At 47.1% G+C, this 26,116-nt stretch overlaps 1 protein-coding gene across 1 annotated transcript in view; it reads left to right on the top strand.

Annotated features, from left to right (window-relative positions):
* The window catches only part of BCAS1 (brain enriched myelin associated protein 1), a 95,917-nt gene that overhangs the window by 21,583 nt on the left and 48,218 nt on the right, over positions 1-26,116 (top strand). The window contains exon 4 of the mRNA XM_068986842.1: positions 7,927-8,498. Coding sequence (XP_068842943.1) covers positions 7,927-8,498 — 572 coding nt within the window. The remainder of the gene's footprint in view (positions 1-7,926; positions 8,499-26,116) is intronic.

The raw sequence follows: 26,116 nt of genomic DNA, 5'->3' as shown, positions 1-26,116 counted from the left end.
GGCTGTATATTGTCACCCTGCTTATTTAACTTTTATGCAGAGTACATCATGAGAAACGCTGGACTGGAAGAAGCACAAGCTGGAATCAAGATTGCAGGGAGAAATATCAATAACCTCAGATATGCAGATGACACCACCCTTATGGAAGAAAGTGAAGAGGAGCTAAAAAGCCTCTTGATGAAAGTGAAAGAGGAGAGTGAAAAAGTTGGCTTAAAGCTCAACATTCAGAAAACGAAGATCATGGCATCCGGTCCCATCACTTCATGAGAAATAGATGGGGAAACAGTGTCAGACTTTATTTTTTGGGCTCCAAAATCACTGCAGATGGTGAGTGCAGCCATGAAATTAAAAGACGCTTATTCCTTGGAAGGAAAGTTATGACCAACCTAGACAGCATATTGAAAAGCAGAGACATTACTTTGCCGACTAAGGTCCATCTAGTCAAGGCTATGGTTTTCCCAGTGGTCATGTATGGATGTGAGAGATGGACTGTGAAGAAGGCTGAGCGCCGAAGAATTGCTGCTTTTGAACTGTGGTGTTGGAGAAGACTCTTGAGAGTCCCTTGGACTGCAAGGAGATCCAACCAGTCCATTCTGAAGGAGATCAGCCCTGGGATTTCTTTGGAAGGAATGATGCTAAAGCTGAAACTCCAGTACTTTGGCCTCTTCATGCGAAGAGTTGACTCATTGGAAAAGACTCTGATGCTGGGAGGGATTGGGGGCAGGAGAAGAAGGGGACGACAGAGGATGAGATGGCTGGATGGCATCACTGACTCGATGAACGCGAGTCTGAGTGAACTCCGGGAGTTGGTGATGGACAGGGAGGCCTGGCGTGCTGCGATTCATGGGGTCACAAAGAGTCGGACACGACTGAGCGACTGAACTAAACTGAACAAAGATACCAGAGACCTGGAGGCTTAAACAGTAGCCGTTTATTTCTCATAGTTCTAGAGGCTGAGAAGTCCAAGCTGAAGGTGCCAGCGGATTCCTTGCCTGGGGAGGGACAAGGTCCTGGTTCACAGTTAGTCATCCCTTCACTGTATTCTCACATGGTGGAGGCGGGACCTCTTATATAAGGACACTAATCCCGTTGATGAGGGCTCCATCCTCATAACCTAATCCCCTCCCCAAAGCTCCACCTCCTAATACCATCACAGTGGAAGTTAGGATTTCAGCATATGAACTGTGGGGGACACAAACATTCAATCCATAACAATGATACATAAAAGCAATCAAAAATGATATCTAATATCTGATATCTATTTTTGTAAAAATCAACAAGGACAAATACAGCCTCCTAGTACTTGTATCTGGGATGCTTGTATGTATTTGTCTGAGCATGAACGAAGTCTGATAAACTACACCAGGCTGCAAAGATTCGTTATACTGCAGTGAAGGTGAGGGAGAGAGGCAGGGAAAGGGAAGAATTGAGAGATTAATCATATGGGAGGTAAGCATGTGTTAAATGCGTGTTACTAGTAAATTGAGAAAGAATGAAACATCTGTCTCTGAGTGGCAGTATTTGTTCATATTGGGGCAAAGACTGGTTCTGCAGTAGGTAATCTTTGCGTGTTCCAGACTTTTATAAGCTCGTGACTGACAGGAGATGCTTGCAAAGGGGCAGGGAGGCTTCCCTGGCGGCACAGGGGTGAAGAATCCGCCTGCCAGTGCAGGAGACACGAGTTGGATCCGCAATCCAGGAATATCCCACATACCTCGGGACGGCTGAGCCCGTGCTCTGGAGCCCAGGCTCTGCAACAAGGGAAGCTCAGGTGCTGCAAGTAGGGAGTCGCCCCCGCTCAGCACAACTGCAGAAAAGCCCACACAGCGATGGAGACCCAACAGCCAAAAATAAAAGAATGGGCGGGGGAGTTCTGAGAGTCGCTGGTGCAGTCTGGCCCCCACAGTGACTAACAGTGACTGCTGACTTCAGAGGATGCTTTCAAGAGAGAGTGTGGGGTAAGTCACCTTTTGCCCACATAACGTCTGAACCCAGCATTTTTGTCACCAAATGTTCAGACACGTCGTATTGAGCTGACAGTTGAGGATTCTTCCCTCCTGCCCCCCAAACCTATTCCTGTCTTTCACTTTTGCTAGACTCTCTTGGAGTGGACATCCTGCCCTGTTAATACGGAGATGGGAAGCATGAATTCCGATTATTCGGTGAAGGTTTCAAATCTAACATCTTCTTTCAAGCCCCAAGCAGCTGACCCGTGAATCCTTATTTCAAGATCTTTAAAACAACAAACGCATTTACACGACACATAAAGCCTTGGTTGTTTGAAGTGTCATTTGACTCCCACAGCCTGACCGCGGAGGGGTCATTTTTGCAAAACTGAGGTCTTCATCCGTCTGCCCCAGGGTCCGTGGTAATCCTTTGATATTCAACCAGAGTTCTGCTTTGAAGACTTAGTGTGCCATCATCTACTTTTCCTTCTCCTTTGGTGAGCTGTTCTAACTCCCTCGGGTCCTCATCCAGCAATAACCATGTGTGTGATCTTTACACGGCTCTGTGAACTCCGCCATCGTTTGCCATTTCCCTTTGCGGTTAGTGTGCGTTGCGTTTCCTCTTCGCTTTTGTCCTGACTGGTCCCCGCAGTGACGCATATGACAGTGCGTGAGTGGGGAGTCGTAAGCAGACGCTTCGTTCATGAATAAAATCATGACGGCAGTTTCTAGCTCCCTCTTTAACCTTCAGCCCTAGAAGCGCTTGGATGTTGAGCTCTTGAGAGAAAAGAATTCTAGGGACTTCCCTGGTGGCCCCGTGGCTAAGAACTCGGGCTCCCAATGCGGGGGCCCTGGGGTTCAACCCCTGGTCAGGGAACCAGGCCCACACGCCCCAACTAAGACCTGGTGTAGCCGAATGGTTTTAAAAAGCGGGTCTATTCTTAGAGCTGCAGTTTCTACGCCTGTAAATGGGAGGGACCTTGGTACCTGGCATGGATTGCTGTAATACCGAAACAAAACATTTCTTGTTACATTCAGCATTTACTTTACCGCCTGACATGCAGGAAGCATTCAGTGAATATCAGCTATAGTGTTTACCGTTGTATCAAGTGAAGATTGTAGCTTTGGCTCATGAAAAAAGCAAATGAAAGGTAGCCGTTACTCAGAAATTCTGAATAGTGTCATATGACCTTGTGTGTGTGTGTGTGTTAGATAGGTAACAGGTTGCTGATGAAGCAGTTTGTCTTGACTAAGAATACTTGGTGCTTGGGAAAAGCATCCTTGAGCCTCCCACGGCCCAGGTTCTCAGATTTCTGCAGCTCCGTGGGCTCATACGGTTGCCCTTTAAACTGCATGCGTCGGTTGGGCTGTGCAGGGTCTTCGCCTCTGCTCGGGCTTTGCTCTGGCTGACGCCCACGGGGCTGCCTGCAGCCGGGCGCTGTGGGCCCCCAGTGCCGCGGCCCCTCCTGTTGTGGCGCCGGGGCTGGAGGGCGCCCAGACTTCAGTGCCCGTGGCTCCCGGGCTCCAGAGCGCAGGCTCAACAGTCGTGACGCGCGGGCCTTGTCGCTGCTCAGCGTGTGGGGTCTTCCTGGGTCAGGGACCGAACCCACGTCTCCTGCACTGGTAGGCGGATTCTTCACCCCTCAACCACCAGGGAAGCCCAGATCATTAATATCTTAAAGTCTTTCCAGACCCCCCAAGTGTGCAGGCTAAATCATTGGGATAATTCCCTTCCTTAGGCTTCTGTTTAGGAATTGACATGGTCATTAGATGAATAACATATAAATGTAATAAAACAACTAATGTTTATTAAATACCCACCTGTGTTAAGTACCTTGTAGGAAGCATTTTGCTTAGTCCTCACAATTACCTTTTGAAGAAGACAGTTATTTTCCTGTCCATTTTTCCTTTTTTAAGAAAATTGAGGAACCATAAAGGAACTTGTCCAGGCCACATATTTCATGTTTAGAGTTGAACCCAGGTTCCTCTGATCCACAATCTAAGTACTTTCCAGTGACACTAAGGTGCCACGGGAAGTAAGTTCTGCATCACGTGTCTAGATAAAATGGCTTTCTTAAGTGAGACACACACACACATACACAAACGGACACGATACAAAACGTCTTTTCTGCAGTAAGGAGATCAACATTTTCAACTCTCCTAAATAGTTGGGAGCCACCATTTGCATTCTTACATGATTTCTGTTTTCCTTAAACTCTTAAACATTTATTACAGGGGAGGTAAAACCTCTTTTGTATGTCATCTGTCTGCTTTGTGAGAAAACTTCTTACTGAAACCAGATTCCAGATGGACTTCTCCCAGGGTTTTCATAGGAATGAAAAGCTTCATTCCGGTCACCCAGAAGGAACTTTTTATTCTTTCCATAATAATGTGAGGAAGGCATGGAGGTCATCCCTCTCTTTGCAAGACTATAAACCCTAGAACTCCAGTGAGTTTTCTTCCTAGTCGTTCACAAAGATTGTGCATGTGTAAGTTACTGTTTCAGAATATAATTTATTTGCTTTTTAATGCTTATCCAAGGTCTCAAGTGGCTGTAATATCTTTCCCCACGTAAATTTTCTTCCTTCCTTTTTACTGAGAAAGAAAAGTGTTGATGGGTTTGTTTTGTTTTGTTTTGTTTTTTGTTTGTATCTATCCAGTTCCTTACGACTTTCTTGCATTTCATTTTCTTTCCTCTCCTTCATCTCATATTAAATGCCTCCTAGATATATCTGAAGAGCCTGGAGACAGCTTCTCAAGGAGAAGACTGATTGCTATTAATTAACAAGCGAAATAGGTACTGACTAAGTCGCTGAAATTCTCTCCAAGTCACAGAGTATGTACTTAATTTAAAACTGGCGTAAGTGGAAAAACAAGAAAGAAGATCTGCTGGCGGTGGAATGGTGAGCCAGCTTCAGGGGCAGCTGGATCCAGGTGTCCAAATGCAACCACCAATCTCTTGGGGCGTTATCTGTGCTGATTCTCAGGCAAGCGCTCGCGAATGTGACATCCAAGGCCACCAGTCCCAGATGCACGCCCTCACTGGCTTGCCTGCTCCAGCACAAAGATCACAGCCCTGCTCTAGTAGGTTCAGCAAAAATCGTAAGATCTATTTTTGTTAGTCTAGCTTAGGTCATGTGCCCACCTGAGAGGTGAGCATTTTAGCAAGAGAAGTAGAAGCTGCCAGTGACGGGGCTGGATATGTGCTCACCCAGGTTTGGGGGGTGGGCAGAGCTTCGTAGTTACCAGTTGCTCTATCTAAGAAGCCCTAGGTCTCACAAGTTATCAGAACACTGAACCCATCCTCTGATACCAGTGCTTATGGCTGGCATCTGGTGTAACCCTTGGTACACTAAAATTCACTCCAGGTTCTTTGTGTAAGGAATGGATCCTTTATCAGAGCAATGCATTGGCACTTTTTAAAGGTCTGTCCCTGCAAAGGTTTTTTTCAAACACTTTTTCTCTGACCAAAATGCTCTTACTTAGCGCTAGGTCCTTTGGTTCCCGGCCAGAGAGTAAGGAAGGGAGGCAAAAAGCTCAAAGGTCAGGCGATGTTCTTGGCCTTTGAGAAGCCCTCCCTTGTTTTGACTCTTCGGCTCCCCTTTCTCGTCAGCTGCGTCCTCTTCTCCCGGCTTGGGGCGTCCCCACGAGTCATCCACATTCACTCTGACACTTGGACTGCTTGACGTGCGTGCTTGGCATCCTGACACGTCCATCCGCCACTTCCTCGTTCCCTCTCCCTCCCTCCCTCTTCCCTTCTGAGTATAATATTTACCACAACTATGAAGTCCAGGATCACAGAAAAAGGATAAACATGAGCTGGACGATACATCCAGTGTTCACGCAGAGTGGTTTCCCTGAGGCCCGAGTTTATGGCGGCCCCTAGTGCTTGGCGCTGGTCCTCTGCGCCATTTCCGCTCTGCTCTCAAAGCTGGAAGAGGAGGCCACCATCTGCCCAGGAGTCCGGTGTGCACGCTCACTCTCTCTGCTTCTCTCTCTGTCTCTCTCTCCTTTACTGTTTGTTCTTGACTTTAGACACTGTGAGATACTAGAGTCTGGCAAAAATAATTGCTAATGGATGTGTGTATCTCTTACTACTTATGAGCAATGTATGACCTAAAGAAACCTCAGTTCTCTTCTTTTTAAAGGATAACTTATTTATTTGGCTGCTCCAGGTCTTAGTTGCAGTATGTGGGATCTTTGATCTTTGTTGAGGCATTGTGTAGTTACGACATGGGAGAATCTTTTCACGTGGCTTGTGGCATCTGGTTCCCTGACCAGGGATGGAACCCGGCCCCCGTGCAGGGGGAACATGCAGTCTTAGCCACTGGACCACCTCTTCTTTCTCTTTTCCTACAAACAGATTTTAAGACACAGTTGACTCCAAACTACACAATCACAGTTATCTGTCAGTTATTAAGCAGCTACTATGGAAAGGCAGCATTCCTGACACTTTGCATGAATTTTGTCCTTGAAACATCACAACTACTCTACATGGGAGCTTCTGTTTCTCCCATTTTACATATAAAGAAACTCAGAGATTTGCAGTGACTTGCCCAAGGTCACTCAGCTTGTGGATAGAGAGTCCTGATCTTTTAAAATACGACTGATTGATTTGGCTGCCCTGCGCCTTTGCACGCACACCCGTGCCCTCCCTGGCTGCGGCGGGCAGGGGCTGCTGCCTCGGTCGGGCCTTTCCTGTCGCAGAGCACACACTCTAGGGTGCGTGGGCTTGCATAGCTGCAGCCTGAGGGTTGCCTTGTGGCCTGTGGGGTCTTCCCAGGTCAGGGGTCCAACCAGTGTCCCCCCCACTGGCAGGCGGGCTCTCAGTCCCCGCCTCCAGGGCAGCCCGAGGGTCTTGATCTTCTCCTGTGATACCCAGGTTTGCAGTGTATCTTTCTCCTGAATATCGCACTGCTTTATAAAAGCGACCCAGAAAGTGAGGTGGTTCAATGAGGTCTATGCAGAGTTCAAAGCAGAAACGGGTGGATTCTGGGAGCAGAGCCCTTCCCTGGAGGAGGCAGAACCCGTATGCAGTCTTGTGGCCGGAGGTATAACCCACCTGCTTGTGTGGTGACGTCTGGACCTGCACTTCCAGACGTCAGAGTGGAAGCGTCTGAGTAGTCCTTGTTAAAATCCGCCTGTATTCTCGGCAGCCGACACTAATGCAGGTGAGACGGAGAGCGCGTGGCCTCTGGAATAAGCTGACTGCTCGCTGGGCGGCCGGGAGAGGATGCCCCAGCTTCCCTGGCTATCGCTTTTCTCCCTCGGCAACGATGATGCCTAATGTTGATGCCGTTCGTTGAGCACTTGCTATATTCCAGGCACCGCTTGATGTGCTTTGAGAATATTAACCCAAGGAATCTCCGTAACAAATTATGCGGGTGGGTTCCACTGTTCTCCTCATTTTACCGGAAAGCTGAGGCAGAGAAAAGCTCAGTGACTCAGAGTCAAATAGTCCAGCTTTGCACTTCTCAAATGTGTGTTTCGGCAACACCCAGAGACATTTCTGGCATTCCCACTCGGGGTGCTCTTGGGGCTGGGGCACTCTGGGGTGCTCAGTGTCTCGTGGGGTGCTGCCCAACACCCTGTGGGGCACCAGGTAGACCCAGCAAAGAATTCTCCCAACCCAGACAGGAGGCCAATGTCGGGAGATTGTTCTCCTAAGCCCGTGACAGCTGGCCTGCCTCCCAGGTGAAACCGTGATGACCTGCTTCTCGCAGGATCCATGGGGGTAAAAGCAGACAGTTGGTGTGTCCCTCACACGGCCCCTGGCGGGTGCTTTCCTGCTTGGCTTCCTCCCCCTGGCCTTGGTCGGAAGACGCCTGGACAGCTGACCTCTGCCCCGCAGAGAGGCCAGGGCCCGGCAGGGTCCCCAGCCTGTCTCCCCACCTCTGCATGTGAAATGCGGGGAGTCCGTCCCCGACCCTTGGACGTCCTCGCTGGGGTGAATGACCGCTGTTCATGTTTGCCTTTACAGTCGATCTGGGAGTCAGCATCCAGGAGGATAATGTGGCCGCTTCTTCCCCCGAGACAATGGAGACCAGCGCGGCTGCAGAGGCCAACGGGGAGAGTCTTGGGAAGGAGGCCAAACCCCAGGCACCAGCTGCTAAATCTCGCTTTTTCTTGACGCTCTCTCGGCCTGTACCAGGGCGTACCGGAGACCAAGCCACGGATTCATCCAGTAGGTCCGTGAGGCTTGATGTCAGCTCCGATAAAGCTCCAGGAAACAAAGACCCGAGTGAGCCCATGGCCCTTCCGGTGGCAGCTGCACCCGGGCATGGCCCGGATAAAACCCCCGGGCAGACCCCAGCCCAGGCGGAGGGCCTCCCTGCCACCCCTGGGCCGGAGCACCCTCCGTCTGAGTCCGGGGCAGCAGCCCCCGCCAAGCCCAAGGACTCCAGCTTCTTTGACAAACTCTTCAAGCTGGACAAGGGACGGGACAGAGCCCCCGTGGACCTCCCGCAGGAGGCTGAGAGCACAGAGCACCCTCACTCGGCCGCCGAAACTCCTGGGTTACCCACGCAGTCCGAGGATGGCCCTGCAGAGAGGGTGAGACGACCCGTTTGCTCTTAGTGCAAGCTCGGGGTGGGGTGCCGGGGGCACTTGTGGGCAGCATGATCGCGCGTGTCCTGCTCTGCTGTCACTGAGGGGTCCTGACAAGGGGACAGGCCGTAGGTCCCTCTAGAACAGCCAGCACACTGTAGCCCGGCGCCTGCCCATGTTTCTGTGGGCAGAGACATCTGTTGCAAGAACAATAACAGCTGTGGCATCTGTTTTATGTAACAGAAAAGAGGAGGTGACTAACATACGGATGAATCCGTCCTTCCCTTTATCAAAGGCAGAGCTGGACAGGTTGCATTTATGATCAGTGGAGTCTGGAGGAAAGGCGTTAGCAGAATGAAGACAGTTTCCAAAAGACTGCAATGTCTGCCTGTCTCAGTAGCTGGCTTCATATACAGTGTGTTTATGGGCTTTTATTGGAATGCATTGGATTTCTTACTTTTAATAGCCTGGGCTAATCTTTAACTATCTTTTGCACTAAAGTGTGTGTAAAGGGCTTTTACTGCTGGGGCCAACTCTTTCGTGTACAGATTATTTTCCAACAAGCTGGGGTAATCCCTTTGTAAAAGCGAGATTTTTTTTTTTTCCTTTAAGAGGCATCCAAATCAGTTGCTTTCTTTCCTGTGCAAAGAAAGGCAAGTTCTTTTGATCTTAAAAAAGAGCATTTACTTCTAACTTTGAGAGTTTGTTTGTATTGGGAACACAGAAAAGAACTCTTTGAGTGAAGAAGGAAATAAAAGTTGATACATTGTGTTTTAAGGCACTTATTCCTTTAGTTAATGGATTTTTAAGCAACAGTATTTTTCAAAATTTGGGAGTCAAGAATCTCTAGTTGAGATTAGAGACAGGAAAAAATTAGGTGGGCTGATTATTATTACGTGGCTGTCAATATGATTGTCTTAATGACAGCAGGCTTCCCTGCCAAGTTGCTAACAGTAACTCTGGCTGCCATTTATTCAGCATTGACAATGTGCCGGGCACTGTCCGGATGTTATTTTTCTTCAGGAAAATAAATATCGCGTTAATCTGACACCAACAGGTGGTGTCAGGAATGATATTATAAATACTAGACAATAGCTGAAAACTCTGGACAGAGTTGGGGAAAGATCATAAGGTTTGTATGTTAAGGCTCACGCTATCAGCGTTCTTGTCCTTCCTGTAAATTTTTATTCCAAGAACTGCTCTTTCAATTTTCTTTTGAAAGTTAGAAAAATTGCCCTGTAAATGCCCCTTCCCTAAATGCAACAGTTCAGGAGCCTTCTGCATAAACTTTCTGTTTAATTCAAAGTGAGTCTTCAAATGCGTGCTGGCATCAAATCTTTGCCCTTTCCTCATGGTTCAGACGGTAAAAGAATCTGCCTGCAGTGCAGGAGACTCAGGTTCAACCCCTGGGTTGGAAAGATCCCCTGGAGAAGGGAATGGCACCCCACTCCAGTGTTCCTGCCTGGAGAATCCTATGGACAGAGGAGGCTGGTGGGCTACAGTCCATGGGGTCAACAGGGTCAGATATGGCAGAAGCAACTTAGCGTGCACGCACACATCAGATCTTTACTGAGTGTGATGCTGCCAGATGCAGGTGAGGCTCGACCATGGACAGCAAAAGGTCGCTGGCCTCGGAGTCTGTGGTCTAACGAGAGAAGAGGTGCAAAAAACCCACAGTTACGATGCACGCACCCAGGGCTCTAGCGAGGGAGGCCAAGTGTTGGGGAAGTTGTCCAGACTCAAGGAGAATCAGTCTAGGTGGCCCAGGGAGGCGTCCATCAAATCTTTGCACCTGGAGCCCAGAGTCCTTGTCTTGGGTCAAGGACGTCAATATTCATGAATATTTGAAAAACTGCTGACTTACCTGACCGGGGGTCTCTTGCGGCTTCCTGTTATTGGTCATGGGCTCCCAAGCCATTCTGAGTTTTACAAGGTCACGTTTCATTTCCATGGGCATCCAAAGCCAGCCCATTGCCCGAACTGAGAAAAGACTGTGTTATTTATGGGAAGAGAATGAAGGGCTGAGTATCCCATCTCTGAATAGAAGTCTCTTGACACATCCAAATCCCCAAAGTAGTCAAGTAAACCAGTTCCGTCTCTGATAACCGACCCTTGAACATATTTAACCATAAAAACTTAAGGCAGTCAATCCATTCCTATCCTAAAAAAATGGGTAGGAAAGTTTAAGAATTGTGCTTGATCAACTCTATTTTTTTTTAATTGCACGCTCTTTGGGACAGCACCTCAGTTGAAGTGGAATGAGTTCCAAAATCAAATTTGATCCAGGAGACGGGGTCTGTGTTGGCAAATGGCAGGTATTTAATATAGCCAGGCCCATGGGTGGTATTTTGAAGTTACAGTAACCTCTCAGAAGATCTAAAAATTGTCACTTATCGTCCATTTGGAATTAGGTGCATTTGTTTCCTTAGACTCAGCCACGAAGTTTTCATCTGTGTTTGTTACACAGCAAATTTCCATTTTTGGCTGGCTGTATCATTGGAACTTGAAATATGGAGTGGTCACTCTGCCTGTCTGCCTGTGTGCTCAGTCATGTCCTTTGCGACCCCATAGACTGCAGCCCGCCAGGCCCCTCTGTCCATGGATTCTCCAGGCATGAATGCTGGAGCGGGCTGCCATGCCCTCCTCCAGGGGTTCTTCCCAACCCCGGGATCCAAGCTGCACTGGCCTGTGTGCTGATGAAAATGGGAAAGCTGTGAAATAGCCACTGACATCTCTGCTAGTCTGTTAGCTTGTGGATATTCAGATATATGTATCTGCAAAGATTTTTAACAACGACAGAACAGCCTTCTGATTATTAAGAGTTCTGGCCTGCTCTCTGGCTGTACAGCCTGTATTTAGGGGGAGAAATCAATTTTCTTGGAAGCGGAATGAAAGAGGATGGCCCTCAGAAAGTAACAGGAACAAAACTTATCAATCAATGGCTTTCTTGGTGGGAAGAGCACATTATGCGTCCGAGGCCGTCAATGTATCGATTCAGAATTCTGAGGGTAAATTATGCCCTGGGCTCAGCTGTCCCTCCCCGCCCGCCCACACAAACCCTTTCCCCCAGTTTCACTGCTGTGTCCCTTGCTGGATTGGAATTCCAACCGCAAACCCACAGAGCTGTGAACTGGGAAAAAGATACCACCATTTCATTCTAGGGGAAACACACAAATCTTCTGTGTTTTCAGAACGACAATCTTATTTTTGTGCCTCATAAAACTACATTCAGAGCATAGCATAATTAAAACAAGGCCAGAATTCATGAACAAATGAAGCATTTACTACATAGGCCAAAGAAAAGATAAATTATATGCCTGAAAGGTTTCACTGAGCTGTGATTCACACAAACCAATGTGTTGGCAGGGGGGCATTTTTTTTTCTCCTCTCCCCAACAATTGAACCAGAACTTTAAGATAAGCATTTATTTAGGAGCTTCATTCCCCTGGAAACTGATCACATCATGGAAACTTGACCTTTTTTGGTTAAAAAAAAGGAAAACACTAAATTTCTGTTGTCACTGGCAATTCCAGAGGTGTCTTTGTGTTGGGGGTAGAGGGGTGTTTTAAGTGTTGCCAAACACAGATTCAGGAGATTTAAACAAGGATATTCTTTTTCTTTTAAAGTTGAAGTAAATGTTTCGATTGTTATTTAAACACCAAATTTGTGCAAGGCATCTAAAACAAAACATGACGGTCCTGGACCTTCAGAGGTTGTAGAATCTAATACGAGACACACATTAAAAGGGAGGTTGTGATGAAGGCATTGATCCACAGATTCGTTCAGGCTACAGATGTTAAGAGAGCGTCAGACATTTAGCTGCAGATATTAAGAGAAGCGCTGATCATCTCAGTCTCAATATGTCCCAGACTGAGCTGTCCCTCCACACCCCACAACGATGGCCACAAAACACCTACTCACTTAATCCACGGGCTTCTCGCCTCAGTTAACGGCACCTCCATCTTACAGCGCTGCTTTCCGGTGGTGGAGCTGCAGGGGCAGAGCCAGGGTCTCCAGAGTCCTCCTGTGGGGTGTAGAGCATCGAGCTAACACAGAAGCATCGCCGTCAGGCAGCGTGGATTCCAAGTCTGCCTCTGTCACCTGTTGGCTGTGCGACCCTGGGCAAGTTGCACACTACTCTGAGCCTCAGTTTCTCCATCTGTACGATGGGGATGATAGTCATATCAAGCACGTTTCTACAGTATTCACACCTATGACAGCTGAGTCTTTGAAGTACTTATCACAGAGATATTGCATTTTGAGAAAAATGAAATCTAACTGCTACCGTGGTTTTTCTTCCTGTTACTTCACAGGCTTAGTCTTTTTTCTCTTCCCTTCCGCAGTCTCCAGCTAAAACTTGCAGAGATCGCACAGCTGAATCTAACTCGAAAGCTGCCTGAGCCACGGCCTGTGTCCTAATCTGGGTTGGAAAAAAAAGATGCAGAAGCAGTGAAATTAGTTTAGAAAGAATAGAGCTTCAGTGCTTGTACACACAAGCTTCCTAGTGTGCCATTCAGAGTCTCTGCTAGCTGTCTTGTCTGTCTTCCTAACTGTACCTTCTCCTATTCCCTTAAATTCACCTGGTCAAAACTGCCAACATGGGACCTGTGCAGACACCGCCCGCTCGCCAGGCCTCTCTCTGCCTTCATCTCCTTCCCTCTCTGTTTATCAGAAATTGACTTTACCTTCAAGGGCCAAATTCTCCATGAAGCTGACCAGATGTCCCCCACCCTGGGTAGTTTCTGAGGACATGAATTCCTCTAGTATCTTGGGGGTATTCTATATATTCAGTGAAATTCTGCAATAAAATCTCTTTGAAAGAATCATCTTATTGAAACATCAAAATGGCCAAGAGAATTTTAATATCTTTATCATTTTATAGATTAAGAAATCAAACCTTTAGTGAAACCAAGCCACTTACCCCAATTATGCAGCAAAAAACAATTGTCCCTCTCCAAAACCCATGCTTCTCATTCGCAATGTTATATTTCTACCAGTTATTCGAAACTGCAATACCACCGTGACTGTGGAAAGCTGAATGGAGGTGAGAGGAAGTGCTATTCCGAAGTGTTAGTACATGCAGATGTGGGAATACCAAGTTAACCTCAAATCAAAACAAACAAGCAAAAAACCCCACCTACCTCCACCATCGGAAAGGCCAAGTAAATTACGAGGTGTGTTTTTACTTCATGCTGTTTACCTCTGGTGATAAGGTCATAAGTTAAGAGAAGGATCTGCCCAAAAGACTTTGTCAAAACGGAGGGAAAACTCACCTTTAATCACCAGGTTATGAAATAAGCAAGGCTTTTAGCTACGGTTGTTCAGTCGCTAAGTCATGTCCGACTCTGCGACCCCATGGATGGCAGCACACCAGGCTTTCCTGTCCTTCACTATCTCATGGAGTTTTCTCAGACTCATGTCCATGGAGTCAGTGATGCCATCCAACCATCTCATCCTCTGTTGCCCCCTTTTTCCCCTGTCCTAGGTCTTTCCCAGCATCAGGGTCTTTTCCAGTGAGTTGGTTCTTTTTCATCAGGTGGCCAAAGTATTGGAGCTTCAGTTTCAGCTTCAGCATCAGTCCTTCCAGTGAATATTCAGGGTTGATTTCCTTTAGGAGTCACTGGTTTAATCCTTGCTGTTCAAGGGACTCTCAAGAGTCTTCTACAGCATCACAATTCAAATTTTAGCTATAACACAGTTTTAGCTATAGCACTGTAATTTTATGAACTTTATAAATTAGCACTAAGAAACATTTCATATGAAACGTTTATAGTAGCCGAGGTGATGTGTAAGAGATAGGAGCCTGAATGGATATGAGTTCAGATTCTACCACTTACTAGCTGTTTGGTAAAGTTAAATAATAGCAGTTGCCCCAGTTTTCAATAGCTTGTTATCCCTGGGCCGGGCAGTAAGCATTTGGCACACTGTTATCCCTGGGCTGGGTAGTAAGCACTCGGTACACCTTACCTGCTTTGAGTCCAGTTTTCAATAGCTTGTTATCCCTGGGCCGGTCAGTAAGCATTCAGCACACATTACCTGCTTTGATTCTTGTAACAACACCACAAGGTAGACTCTTTTTGTTGCCCTTTAACAAATGAGGAAACTGAGGCTCAGAGAAGTCAAGTTACTGGTTCAAGGCCACACAAGTGCATCTCAGGCAGAGCTGGAATTGAGAGCCGGCGGTGAGCAAAGCCTGTGCCACTCTGCCATTTCCGAACTTGTGTTTCATCCACAAGAGGAAGACACTGCCTGCCCTAGAGGCTGCTGAGAGGACAGAAGGTGACATAGCCGTCAGTAGCAAGGAGGCTAAGTAAAAGGGCGGTATTTGGTAAACTGTCAGAAACCTAGAAATAAAGAATTACGAGGAAGAGCGAGCGGCCTTCCGGCTGACGGAGTCTGCGCGGCAGATCATCCAGGGTGCCTTTGGCTGCAATTAAAAAAAATAACAATGCTGCTGACTCGACAGTAGCTTGGTTCATGTGGAAAATGTGCATTTCTTGTACATAATATGTAAGAATTCGAGAAGTGAAGGGTTCCGTCCAGTTGAGCCTCTTCATGGGCCCAGGATGCATCTGTCTCCAGCACCCTCTGGGTATCGACTTGGTTCACAGGCCTGGTCCCTTGTGGGCGTTCATTTCCTTTTTTTGTGGTACAGTTAATGTACAGTATTCTCTAACTTTCAGGCACACAACGTACTGATTCACAGTTTTTAAAGTTATGCTCCATTCACAGCTGCTATAAAATACTGGTTTCGTGGTTTTGAGAAGGCTGCCAGAGTTCTAAGCAGTGTGCAGAGCCATAATGTCCTGCCAGATGAAAGACGAGTTTCCTAAAATTCACCCACTGGAGGAACTGAGTCACGTGTTTGGTTGGAGGTGCAAGGTGGGGGAAGGGTGGAAAGTTCCTTCAACAGAAAGCAGGCTCTGCCAGCAAAGGTGATACGCCACAGGTAGAAAGCAGATACATCATTTTCTATCCAACTTCAGGTCAGAAACTCGCTAAGTGGATGGAGCCGGTAGACGCTACCGCGGTATCTCCCGACGGCTGTTTATTTAAATACGCTCGTTGCGCTAGCTCTTTAATTTGACTGCGACCCACAGAAAAATATGAATGAGACGAAGAATTCACAGAGCAGCGCCATTCTTACAGCAGGGAACACGGGCTGGTATTTTCTACTCTTTCTAGCCTATTTCATGTGATACTTTTTAATGCTAATTTTGGGCTTCCCCGGTGTCTCAGCAGTAAGGAATCCACCTGCCAATGCAGGAGGTTCAGGTTCCATCCCCGGGGCAGGAAGATCCCCTGGAGGAGGCCAGGCAGCCCACTCCAGTCTTCTTGCCTGGGGAACCCGTGGACAGAGGAGCCCGGTGGGCTACAGTCCATGGGGTTGCAAAGCCTCAGACACAATTTGGTGATTACACAACAACAGCAACCACCACGCTGGTTTTGACCCACTAACTTAGGTTCCATTCCCCCCACAGTCACAATCTGAAGTTGGAAGGGCTCTTCTGCCACCATCATCCTTTTCACACAGGGAGACAGTGATCCTGAAGGGCGTGACTGCTCCTTGTGCAACTGGGCGCCTCCAGGCGGTCCTGCCTGGCGCACCTCGGCAGGCAGCAATGTTCTTTAGATGAATCTGACAAGGATAGAGATGGTACCCATCATGTTCCAATTTTTCAAAGCGTGTTAGAGGACGTTGTTGTAATCTCATGATTAGCTCTGCTGAACACAACTTTCAAGAAAAACGGTTTCAAAATATTTATATGCTGGGCTGTTGTTGTTATTTAGTTGCTGAGTCACGTCCAGCTCTTTTGTGACCCCCATGGACTGTGGTCCACCAGGCCGTTCTGTCCTTGGGATTTCCCAGGCAAGAACACTGGAGTGGGTTGCCATTTCCTTCTCCAATGCATGAAAGTGAAAAGTGAAAGTGAAGTCGCTCAGTCATGTCCGGCTCTTAGCGACCCCATGGACTGCGGCCCACCAGGCTCCTCTGTCCGTGGGATGCTACAGATGCTTTAATAAACTGTGCAGAATCATATATCTCTGTTTATTTGATATTTTCATTTAGTCTTTAATATGTTATGGTGCTAATCCTCATGGATGAATATTAAGTGAATTGTGTTTTGCAGTGAACTTGCAAACTATGTTTTGAGTTTGCTAACCCTTTGGCATTATCCAGTCTGATTCTCTTCTTCAGGGTTATAACAGCAGCCCTGATTCGGTGAGCATTTACTAACTCAGAAGAGCCAGAGATGACCGAGTGACTGTCACAGCAGTAGCACACAGAGGGGGAACAACTTGGCTGAGACCACACGGCTGGAGAGCGGTGGGTTCCAGTCTGTCAGCCACGGGGTTGACCACTGTGCACATGAGCTCGAAAAGAGGGAGCATTTTGGACTTTTATAAACATCTCATATCTTGTTTAAATTCCTGAAGCTAGTGTTTCCCAAATTGATATTCTGTAGACTCATCCGTTCAATGAGATCAGCCTGGACATAGAGTACCACCTTCAAATAGTTTTGGGAAATAGCAGTTGGTCTGTCATCTCTCGAAAGATTCGCCGTGGACATCAGCCTACTAAAGGCTCGGAGAAGTCCTGCAGCAGGCACCCCTGCTTTGCTTTGTTTACCTGGGTGTCTCCCAGGCTTCAGTCTGCATGCACCTATCATTTGTCCAACCAGTTGGGTATGTCTCCCAAGGAATAGTTCTTCTAGAAAATGCTGAGCTAGGCACATAGGCCAAGGTTGGAAAATGGGCTCTTATGGGGCGTATGCAGCTGTACAGGCCAGAATCCTGGAGCGGGTAGCCCTTCTCCTCTCCAGGGGGTCTTTGAGACCCAGGGGTGGAACCCAGGTCTCCCGCATCGCAGGTGGATTCTTTACTGTCTGAGCCACCAGGGAAGCCCATTTGGCCTACACAGTGTTTTATAATAATATTTTAGTCCATTGATAACATTTTGCAATTGACAAAGTTGACAGCAGTTTTGAAGTGTGAGATTTCAGTAGAAGCGCTATTTCGTGCGTTTCTGAAAGTGGGAAGGTCCGTCCGCGGTTGGGAATGCGCTGTGCCTGCCCTCGGGCGGGGCCCTCCTCCAGTTTGCCGGCGCCCCCGCCACCCCATCGGCCCCCAGCGCGCAGCTCGTGCGCTGCTCTTCACGACAACACTTGCGCTGCTCTGTTCTCGTGGCAGAGTTGGGAGCGCAGTAAAATATCTCCAACAGAGACCGCTTTTCATCTTCGTAGCGTGTAAAACAATTTGAAGCAATTCAGGCTAATAAGCTGTAAACCCAGCCTTAGGGTCAGTTCGTAAGCGGGTGTTGAACAGCGAATCGGAAGGGTCAGTACTTTTCCTTTACCCATTCATCAAACATCCAAGTGCTTTCTCTGTGCCAGGAGTGATTTTAGGATGAACAGAATGTTATGCCCCATGCGAGCTCTCATTATAGCATGCTATGCTAAGTCACTTCAGTCGTGTCCGACTCTGTGCAACCCCATAGACGGCAGCCCACCAGGCTCCCCCATCCCTGGGATTCTCCAGGCAAGAACACTGGAGTGGGTTGCCATTTCTTTCTCCCATTATAGCATAAAGAACAACAATTTTGCTGTTGTTCAGTCTCTCAGTCGTATCCGACTCTTTACAGCCCCATGGACTGCAGCACACCAGGCCTCCCTGTCCATCACCGTCTCCCGGAGTTTACTCAAACTCATGTCCTTTAAGTTAATGATGCCGTCCAACCATCTCATCCTCTGCTGCCCTCTTCTCCTTTTGCCTCCAATCTTTCCCAGCATCAGGGTCTTTTCCAGTGAGTCTCCTCTCTGCATTCGGCGGCCAAAGTATTGGAGCCTCAGCTGCAGCATCAGTCCTTCCAGTGAGTATTCAGGGTTGATTACCAGTTGATTGACTGGTTTGATCTCCTTGCTGTCCAAGGGACTCTCAAGCGTCTTCTCCAGCACCAAATTCGAAAGCATCAATTCTTCGGCGCTCAGCCTTCTTTATGGTCCAACTCTCATATCTGTACACGACTCCTGGGAAAACCACCTTTGTTGGCAAAGTGATGTCTTTGCTCTTTATGCTGTCAAGGCTATCATCCATGAAGGAGGAGACCAATAACCAAGAAAATAAGCAATTCCAGTGTATGAAAGGGTTACAAATGAAATAAACAGAGTTTTGAGATAGAAAGCAGGGGAGAGAGGAAGCTGATAATTAGGATTGGATAGAGGGTAGGGTCAGGAAAGATTCGGTCTAATGCAAAAATTCAGGAAAAAAGATGTGATTTTTCTTTTCCTGAATAAGTCCAAACAATTCTTAGAAAATATGGAACCTAATTTTGCAGCATTCAAAACAGTTTTCTCACTTTCGGGAAGAGTTTGTTAAACAGATGACAAACTTGTTCTAGGCTATGGATTATTTGCTTTTGTATTTTAAAGTTTTTTTCTAAAGTTGGATCTTTTTTCTCACCGATAAATGTAAAATGTCGTCATCAGTCTGGGGGTTGTCCAGGTTGGAACTAACCACAGGACAGAAGCGTCTGCCACAGATTCTTTTTTGCCCGACGTGACCTGGAATTACTCTGTGCCCACTCTTCACTCACTGTAATCGTATTTTTCAATTTTATATCATACATAGCGGACTTTATTTAAGGATATGCCAACTCCTGTGTCCTTAGGAATATCCCCAAAGTAATTCCTGCTGCCAGAAAAAGAGGCAAGGAAAGAATATTTTATTGCTTAATTCTCTACCCACATTTCACTTGCCATCAGAAATCAAGTTGAAAAATTCACTTACCCCTCAAGTGGAGGAGTTTTTGAGAGAGAAAATGGAAGACCCTTATTTATAGGAAGAAAGTGTGAATTGCTTTCTCTGATAGATTTCTTTCCACCTTCCACCTATGACTAAAATGGACAGCTGGTTTGTTTAATCTCATAAATATAACATCTCTGCCTCAGCCAATACCATGGGCTAATGAGGCTCTATCATGTCAAGGTGCTACGTTACACTTTTGCTGCCAGAGGTGTAAGATGAGCTATTAATAACCTGAGGTGATGTCTACAGAGTATTAAAACAGGTGGTGAGCTTGTGATTTGTAATAAAGCATATCATACGGGATAATTGGTCCAACCTGGCTTGATTCAATCAGGATAAGCAGCTAAAACAAACAGGGTTGCCTCTCTCCTTCCAAAAAAAGAGAAAACGGGTCAGTGGAGCATTCTCAGCTCTGTGTCAGGAAGAGTCTCCCGCCTAGAAAACGCCAGAAGACGATGGAAAGCCTAGATTTCAGGAACTTCCCTGGTGGTCCAGTGGTTAAGAAGCTGCCTCCCAGGGCAGGGGGCTCAGTCCCTGCTTGGGGAACTAAGATCCCACATCCGGGTGCTGCAGAGCAGCTAAGCCCACGTGCCATCCTGGAGGGCCCGAGTACAGCAACACAGACCCTACGAGACACGATGAAGGTCACGTGTGCTACAACTAAAGCCTAGATACATTTTAAAAATACGTAAATTTTTTAAAGTTGGCAAAGTGAATTTTTTTATATCTAGATTTTGCACTTCAATATTTTTATGTTATTTTTATTGCCCTCTGAAGTAATTCCTTAATCAATTACTTGGCTCACTAGGAAGTTTATTTCAACTGTGGCACTCTGGCAGTACACAATTTTTAAGTCTTAAGAAATTTGAAAGGACAATATGACATCTAGGAATTTATTGAGAAAATGCATAATGTTTTATCCATAAGGTTTTGTGTTTTTTGAAGTCCCACATTATTTGTAAGAGAAAAGTTCAGTCACTCAGTTGAGTCCAACTCTTTGCAACCCCATGAACTGCAGCACACCAGGCCTCCCTGTCCATCACCATCTCCCAGAGTTTACTCAAACCCATGTCCATTGAGTCAGTGATACCATCCAACCATCTCATCCTCTGTCATCCCCTTCTCCTCCTGCCATCAATCTTTCCCAGCATCAGGGTCTTTTTAAATGAGTCAGTATTTGGCCAATACTTACCATGTGGCCAAAGTATTGGAGTTTCAGCTTCAGCATCTGTCCTTCCAATGAACACCCAGGACTGATCTCCTTTAGGATGGACTGGTTGGATCTCCTTGCAGTCCCAGGGACTCTCAAGAGTCTTCTCCAACACCACAGTTCAAAAGCATCAAAGCTAAGCTTTCTTTATAGTCCAACTCTCATATCCATACATGACAACTGGAAAAACCATAGCCTTGACAAGACGGACCTTTGTCAGCAAAGTAATGTCTCTGCTTTTTAATACGCTGTCTAGGTTGGTCATAGTTTTTCAAGTTGGGAAGATGGAAAAGGTCTAGAGAGACTTCGCACTGACTGGGGTATACCCTTACACTGGAGATCATGAACAAGATGACGTGGAAATAGAATTATTGATTGTGAAGATAGAACATAATGTTAAATAAGAAAATCAAGTTTCAAGGTAATATATACGGCAGTATCCCTTCAGGATAAATACCATGTTTGCCTTGCCTGTCAACACGCACATTCATCCTTCGACCCAAAGAGGGACTTGAAACGCAAAGCTGCAGATTGTTGGCAGTAGTTACTTGCTGTAATGGGATAATGGGCGCAGTTAATACGTTCATTCTTTGCGTATGTGAATTTTCTCTCTCATAAATGAAGCAAGCACGCAGTACTGCCTAAGTAGAAGGAAAATATTGCAATCTCGGTAGTTTCCCAGTTCCTCCACTAGACGGCGCTATGAAGCTTGCGCCGTCCTGAGCTGTATTAGAAACTGCGGCGGTAACCAGAGGTTTAACGGGTTATTTTCTCTTAGAGTCATTCTGGAACTGTGCAATCCAGAGGTGGCGTGGCAATTTCTTGTTCAGAAATAACACTGGCTTTTAAAGCGCACAGCCAATGTGTGTTTTGGAAAGAAAAGACACTGCGGATGGGCAGTTTGCCAAGCCCTTTCATAACTCTTCTACGGTTGTGCTGAGTTCTTTCCTTATTTTTGCCATGAGCTTAAAAGATGTGAATGCATTTCCATCCGTTGATGTGAATTGGGCAAGAATAATGGGAAAGGGCTTCTTGGTAGCCCAGTGGTTGAGAATCCGGAATACAGGGGACACAGGTTCGATCCCTGGTCCGGGAAGATCGCACATGCCTCAGAGCAGCTAAGCCTGGGGGCCACAGCTACTGAAGCCCAGCTACCCGAGAGCCTGTCCTCTGCAACAGGAGAAGCCGCTGCAGTGAGAAGCCGTGCACAGCTGGAGAGGAGCCCTGCTCCATGAAACCGGAGAAAGCGTGCACAGAGCAGAGAAGACCCGGAGCAGCCAAAAATACATACACAGAGGGGAAAAGTGAAAATACGAGATAAACTCCCGGGATAGATCCTCCTTCGGTGGTTTTGAGCTTTGTAGTAAAACGAGGTGTTAAAGAAAAATTCCCAAATTACTTCAGAAATGTTAAATTTCCACTGAACGTTTTTAGTAGACTTTGGTCTTGGAATCCCTTCCTGCTTATTTGATTAATTTCTTTCCATTCTAAGGAAACTGAAGGATGAATGTTTAGCTTTGAGCATGAACGGAATCCCATTTTTCACCCTCGGTGTGACAGTGGGTGTGTGCAGGTGGTGTGCCCTTGGAGGGAGCAGAGCGAAGCCTGGGTGTTGTCTGGAGCCTGTTGTTGCTGAGCCGGTGATGGCCTTTGTGCGTCTGGGGCAACCGCGTGGGAGAGGAAGCGTAGCTCTCTCTTTCATCCCAGACAGCATGTGGCTCGAATTTCTAACAGATGGAAGAGTGGGGTACTGGGTTTCTGTACCAGTCGACATTGCTTAGACAAATCTTCCTGTGTTAAGCGGCGTGTTGGACCGTGATTCTTGGTACAGAAATTCAGAATGAACCCCGTGCTGCCTGATCAGTGGGGCCCCCTAGAGGAGGTAGGCGCTCATTACAAGTAGCTCCAGGTGAGGCTTTTCTTAGCCTTGATCACCCTGCCTTCACTTATATTCTCACTTGGACGATGCAGACCTTGCTTTGAGGGAGAAGGAACCCGGCTGACAATTTACAGTGGAAGGAAGGCGCCAGAAGCCCCATGTGGGTTTGATCATAGACAATCAAGTTAGGATAAGGCAGCAGTTTCTCAACATGACAAATTGTGGTCCGTTAACTAGCGTTTCAATCTGTTTGCCTTTTGAAGTCAACGGAAAGGGAAAAAAATATAGGTAGGTGTCTCCTGCACAGATGAAAAGCAAGCTGACCCCATGGACACCTGTTTGCTTAAAAAGAAGTTTCCAGATATTTCCTGGAGAGTGCCTGTGTTTCTGTCTAAAATTTCTGTTTGCTTAGAATGATCCGGAGCCCTGATGAAAATAGCGAAGATATATTTGTAGTTAGGGACAAAGATCCTACAAATAACCTGATAGTTCAGGCATCGGCCACACGGTGGTGGCCGTGGGCCGGACCGCCTTCCCCATGGTGCTGTCTGGCTCTCTGGTGTCTTCTGGAAATCTGGAACCAGTCGTCCCCGTCTTGTTGTGTTTCTTTAGCTTTGTTCGTGCTGGGTCCTCATTGCGGAGCAGGCTCGTCTGTAGTTGCGGTGTCTTCCCTTGCCGTGGAGCGGGGCTGCAGGACGCGCGGGCTCAGTTCTTGCGGCTCCCGGCTCCAGAGCACCGGCTCGGTAGTTGGGGCCCACGGCCTTAGCTGCTTCTCTTCCCAGACGGGGGTTGAAACTGCGTCCCCTGAAGGTGGACCCTTCGCCAGTGCGCCACCAGGGAAGTCACACATTTTGTTTTAATTTTAATTTTTTAATACAGAATGCGTTCACATGGCTCAAAATAAGAAATTATTAAATGGTGTACTTGTCCAGCAATGCCGCTCCGGACAGATAATCACTGTTTGTATTTTTAAATGAATCTTTCCTGAGCATATGCAAGCGAAAGACAAGCTTAAATTCACGCTCCTTCTTGCTTAAGCAAACGGTAACATACTACACAGTGTTCTAGCTCATGCTTTCTTTCCCCAGCTGACACCACTGTCTATGTCCATACAGCTTCCAAATCTGGGACACATAGTTTTCCAATGAATGGATGTACCATGAGTTATTCAACCAGGACTTTATTGATCACATTTGGCAGGCTTCCAAGCATTTGCTGTGACCTCATTGTAGTAAATAAGCTTGTGTATTTGTAATAAATAAGCTTGTTATTTCATACTTAACGTGAACTGAGTTTTAAACTCAACTCTTAGGAGTGGAATCGCTGGGTAATGGAATATATGCTTTTTACAGTACCCTTCATCCGTCACCCGTTTGGGTGCAGCACGCAGGGTCTGCACCACGGGGCACGGCCTCGCTGGTTTCCGCTCAGGGAGTTCAGTTGCTCCACAGTGTTTGGGATCTCAAGTTCCCCGGTCAGGGATCGACCCACATCCCCTGCATTGGAGACAGATTCTTAACCACTGGACCAGGGAACTCCTTAAAAGAATATATATGTTTTTAATTTTAGTTGGTAGTGCCAAAATTCCGACCCACCTTCCATCAGGACTGAAGTTACTTGCACTTCACTCAGTAAAACACGAGGGCGCCTGCTTCTCACCCCAGCCTCCTCACAGAACGTCTTCAAACATTTGGACTTTTCGACCGTCGACCATTCCTTTCACGACTTTTGGAGTTTCAGTCAAAGTTACAAAAGCTCTTTCAGTCCAAGATTATGGACGTTTTTCCCAGCTGCTCTTCTAGTGTGTTTATCCATTTAGATTTTCCCTGGAGCAGGATTATGGCACTGGAGAAGGAATTGGCAACCCACCCCAGTGTTCTCGCCTGGAGAATCCCATGGACACAGGAGCCTGGTGGGCTGCAGTCCACGGGGCCGCAAAAAGAGTCGAACACGACTGAGCAACTTCACACACGCATACACACACACACACACACTCAGGATCATGGCGCTGTGTTAACTTTTTAGATGGCCACCCAGGTGTCCCTACATCTTCAATATAAAGAGTCCTTTAATATAAAAGCCTGTATCACACACTAAGCTCGAGTATGGCTTTGGTCGAAGTGTGTTACATGTTGTTGCTGTTGTGTGCGCTCCGTCGGGCCTGCCTCTTTGTGAGCCCATGGACTCTATCCCACCAGGCTCCTCTGTCCAGGGGACTTCCCAGGCAAGAACACTGGAGTGGGTTGCCATTTCCTACTCCAGGGGATCTTCCCCGACCCAGGGATCGAACGTGTGTTATATGTGAATGATGACAAATGTGGGGAAAATAGCAAGGAAGAGGAACAGAGACGAGGGGAATTAAAGCAGGATACCTCTCTGTACAAAGTGACATTTGGGTAAACCCCTGAAGGAAGGGAGGTGTGAGGCAGTGTAGATGGTGCTTAAAAGTTTTTGCTTCTGAAATCATTTGGACCTAAGGTCAAATCCTAGCTTCAGTCTAAGATCAAAGGCAAGTTATTTATTCTTTTCATGAATCAATTTATTCATCAGTAAAAATGGAGTTACAAATCGTTATAAGAACTAAATGAGCTCTTTTTAACTAGCTTAGCATTGGGCCTGACACATAAAGGCTGATCATTATCATTGTAATGATATTACCCTGGACATTTTTCCTTCTCATTCCACATTCCTCAAAGAATGCATGGCTGCAGAATATCCCATCACGTGGTCCATAGGTAAATTCCACGTTGCTTTATTTACTTGTTCTCGGATTGTGGAGACTTTTGAGCGGTTCTTCATTCCTACTTTTTCAGCCCTCTCCTGTAATGCTTGTATAAACTTTTTAATCTTTTTAAACTTTCTGTTTATTTATTTTATTTATTTCATTCCTGCTGCTCGGGGTCTTCACTGCTGCGCGCAGGCCCTCTCTAGCTGTGGCGAGCGGGGGCTCCTCTGGTTCCGGTTCCCAGGCTCCTCACTGCGGCAGCTTCTCTTGTCGCGGAGCGCAGGCTCTAGCGCACAGGATTTGTGGCACGTGGGGTCTTCCTGGACCAGCAGTCAAACCTATACCTTCTGTTCAGCAGGTGGATTCTTAACCACTGGACCACCGGTGAAAGAAAGTGAAAGTCGCTCAGTCGTGTCCGACTCTTTGCAACCCCATGGACTATACAGTCCATGGAATTCTCCAGGCCAGAATACTGGAGAGGGTAGCCTATCCTTTTTCCAGCAGATCTTCCCGGCCCAGGAATTGAACTGGGGTTTCCTGGGGTCTCCTGCATTGCAGGTGGGTTCTTTACCGTTGAGCTGCCTGGGAAGCCTGTCTTGCCCCCTGGATCTCAGTCGAACTGAATAACCTGCCCCTGAAGCCCTTCCCGCCCGGGTTCCCACCTCATCCTTTCCTTTCATGTCCTTCCTGCCGTCTGAAACTCCTCTCCACCCCAGCCCGCCCCACCCCACGTGTCCACCCGCAGCTCAGGCTCCAGGCCCGAGGGCAGGTGCCGCTCCATCTTCAGCCCTTCCTCGTCCCTTAGCTCAGCTGTTCTCAACCTTGATGCACGTTGCAATCACCCAGAGGCTCTAAAAATGATGATGCCTGAGCCTCACCTCCAGACATTCTGATCAGATTGGTTGAGGGAGTGTCTGGGTGTTAACGCTGGTGTAAAATGCTGCCCAGCTGATTCTGAATGGCAGCTAAGTGGGCTCGTGGGACTCATGCATCCTTTTACCCAA

Source organism: Capricornis sumatraensis, chromosome 15 (assembly GCF_032405125.1).
Source record: "Capricornis sumatraensis isolate serow.1 chromosome 15, serow.2, whole genome shotgun sequence".
Lineage (NCBI taxonomy): Eukaryota > Metazoa > Chordata > Mammalia > Artiodactyla > Bovidae > Capricornis > Capricornis sumatraensis.
The sequence above is the reverse complement of the archived record's forward strand: the minus strand, read 5'-3'. Positions and strand labels throughout refer to the sequence as shown.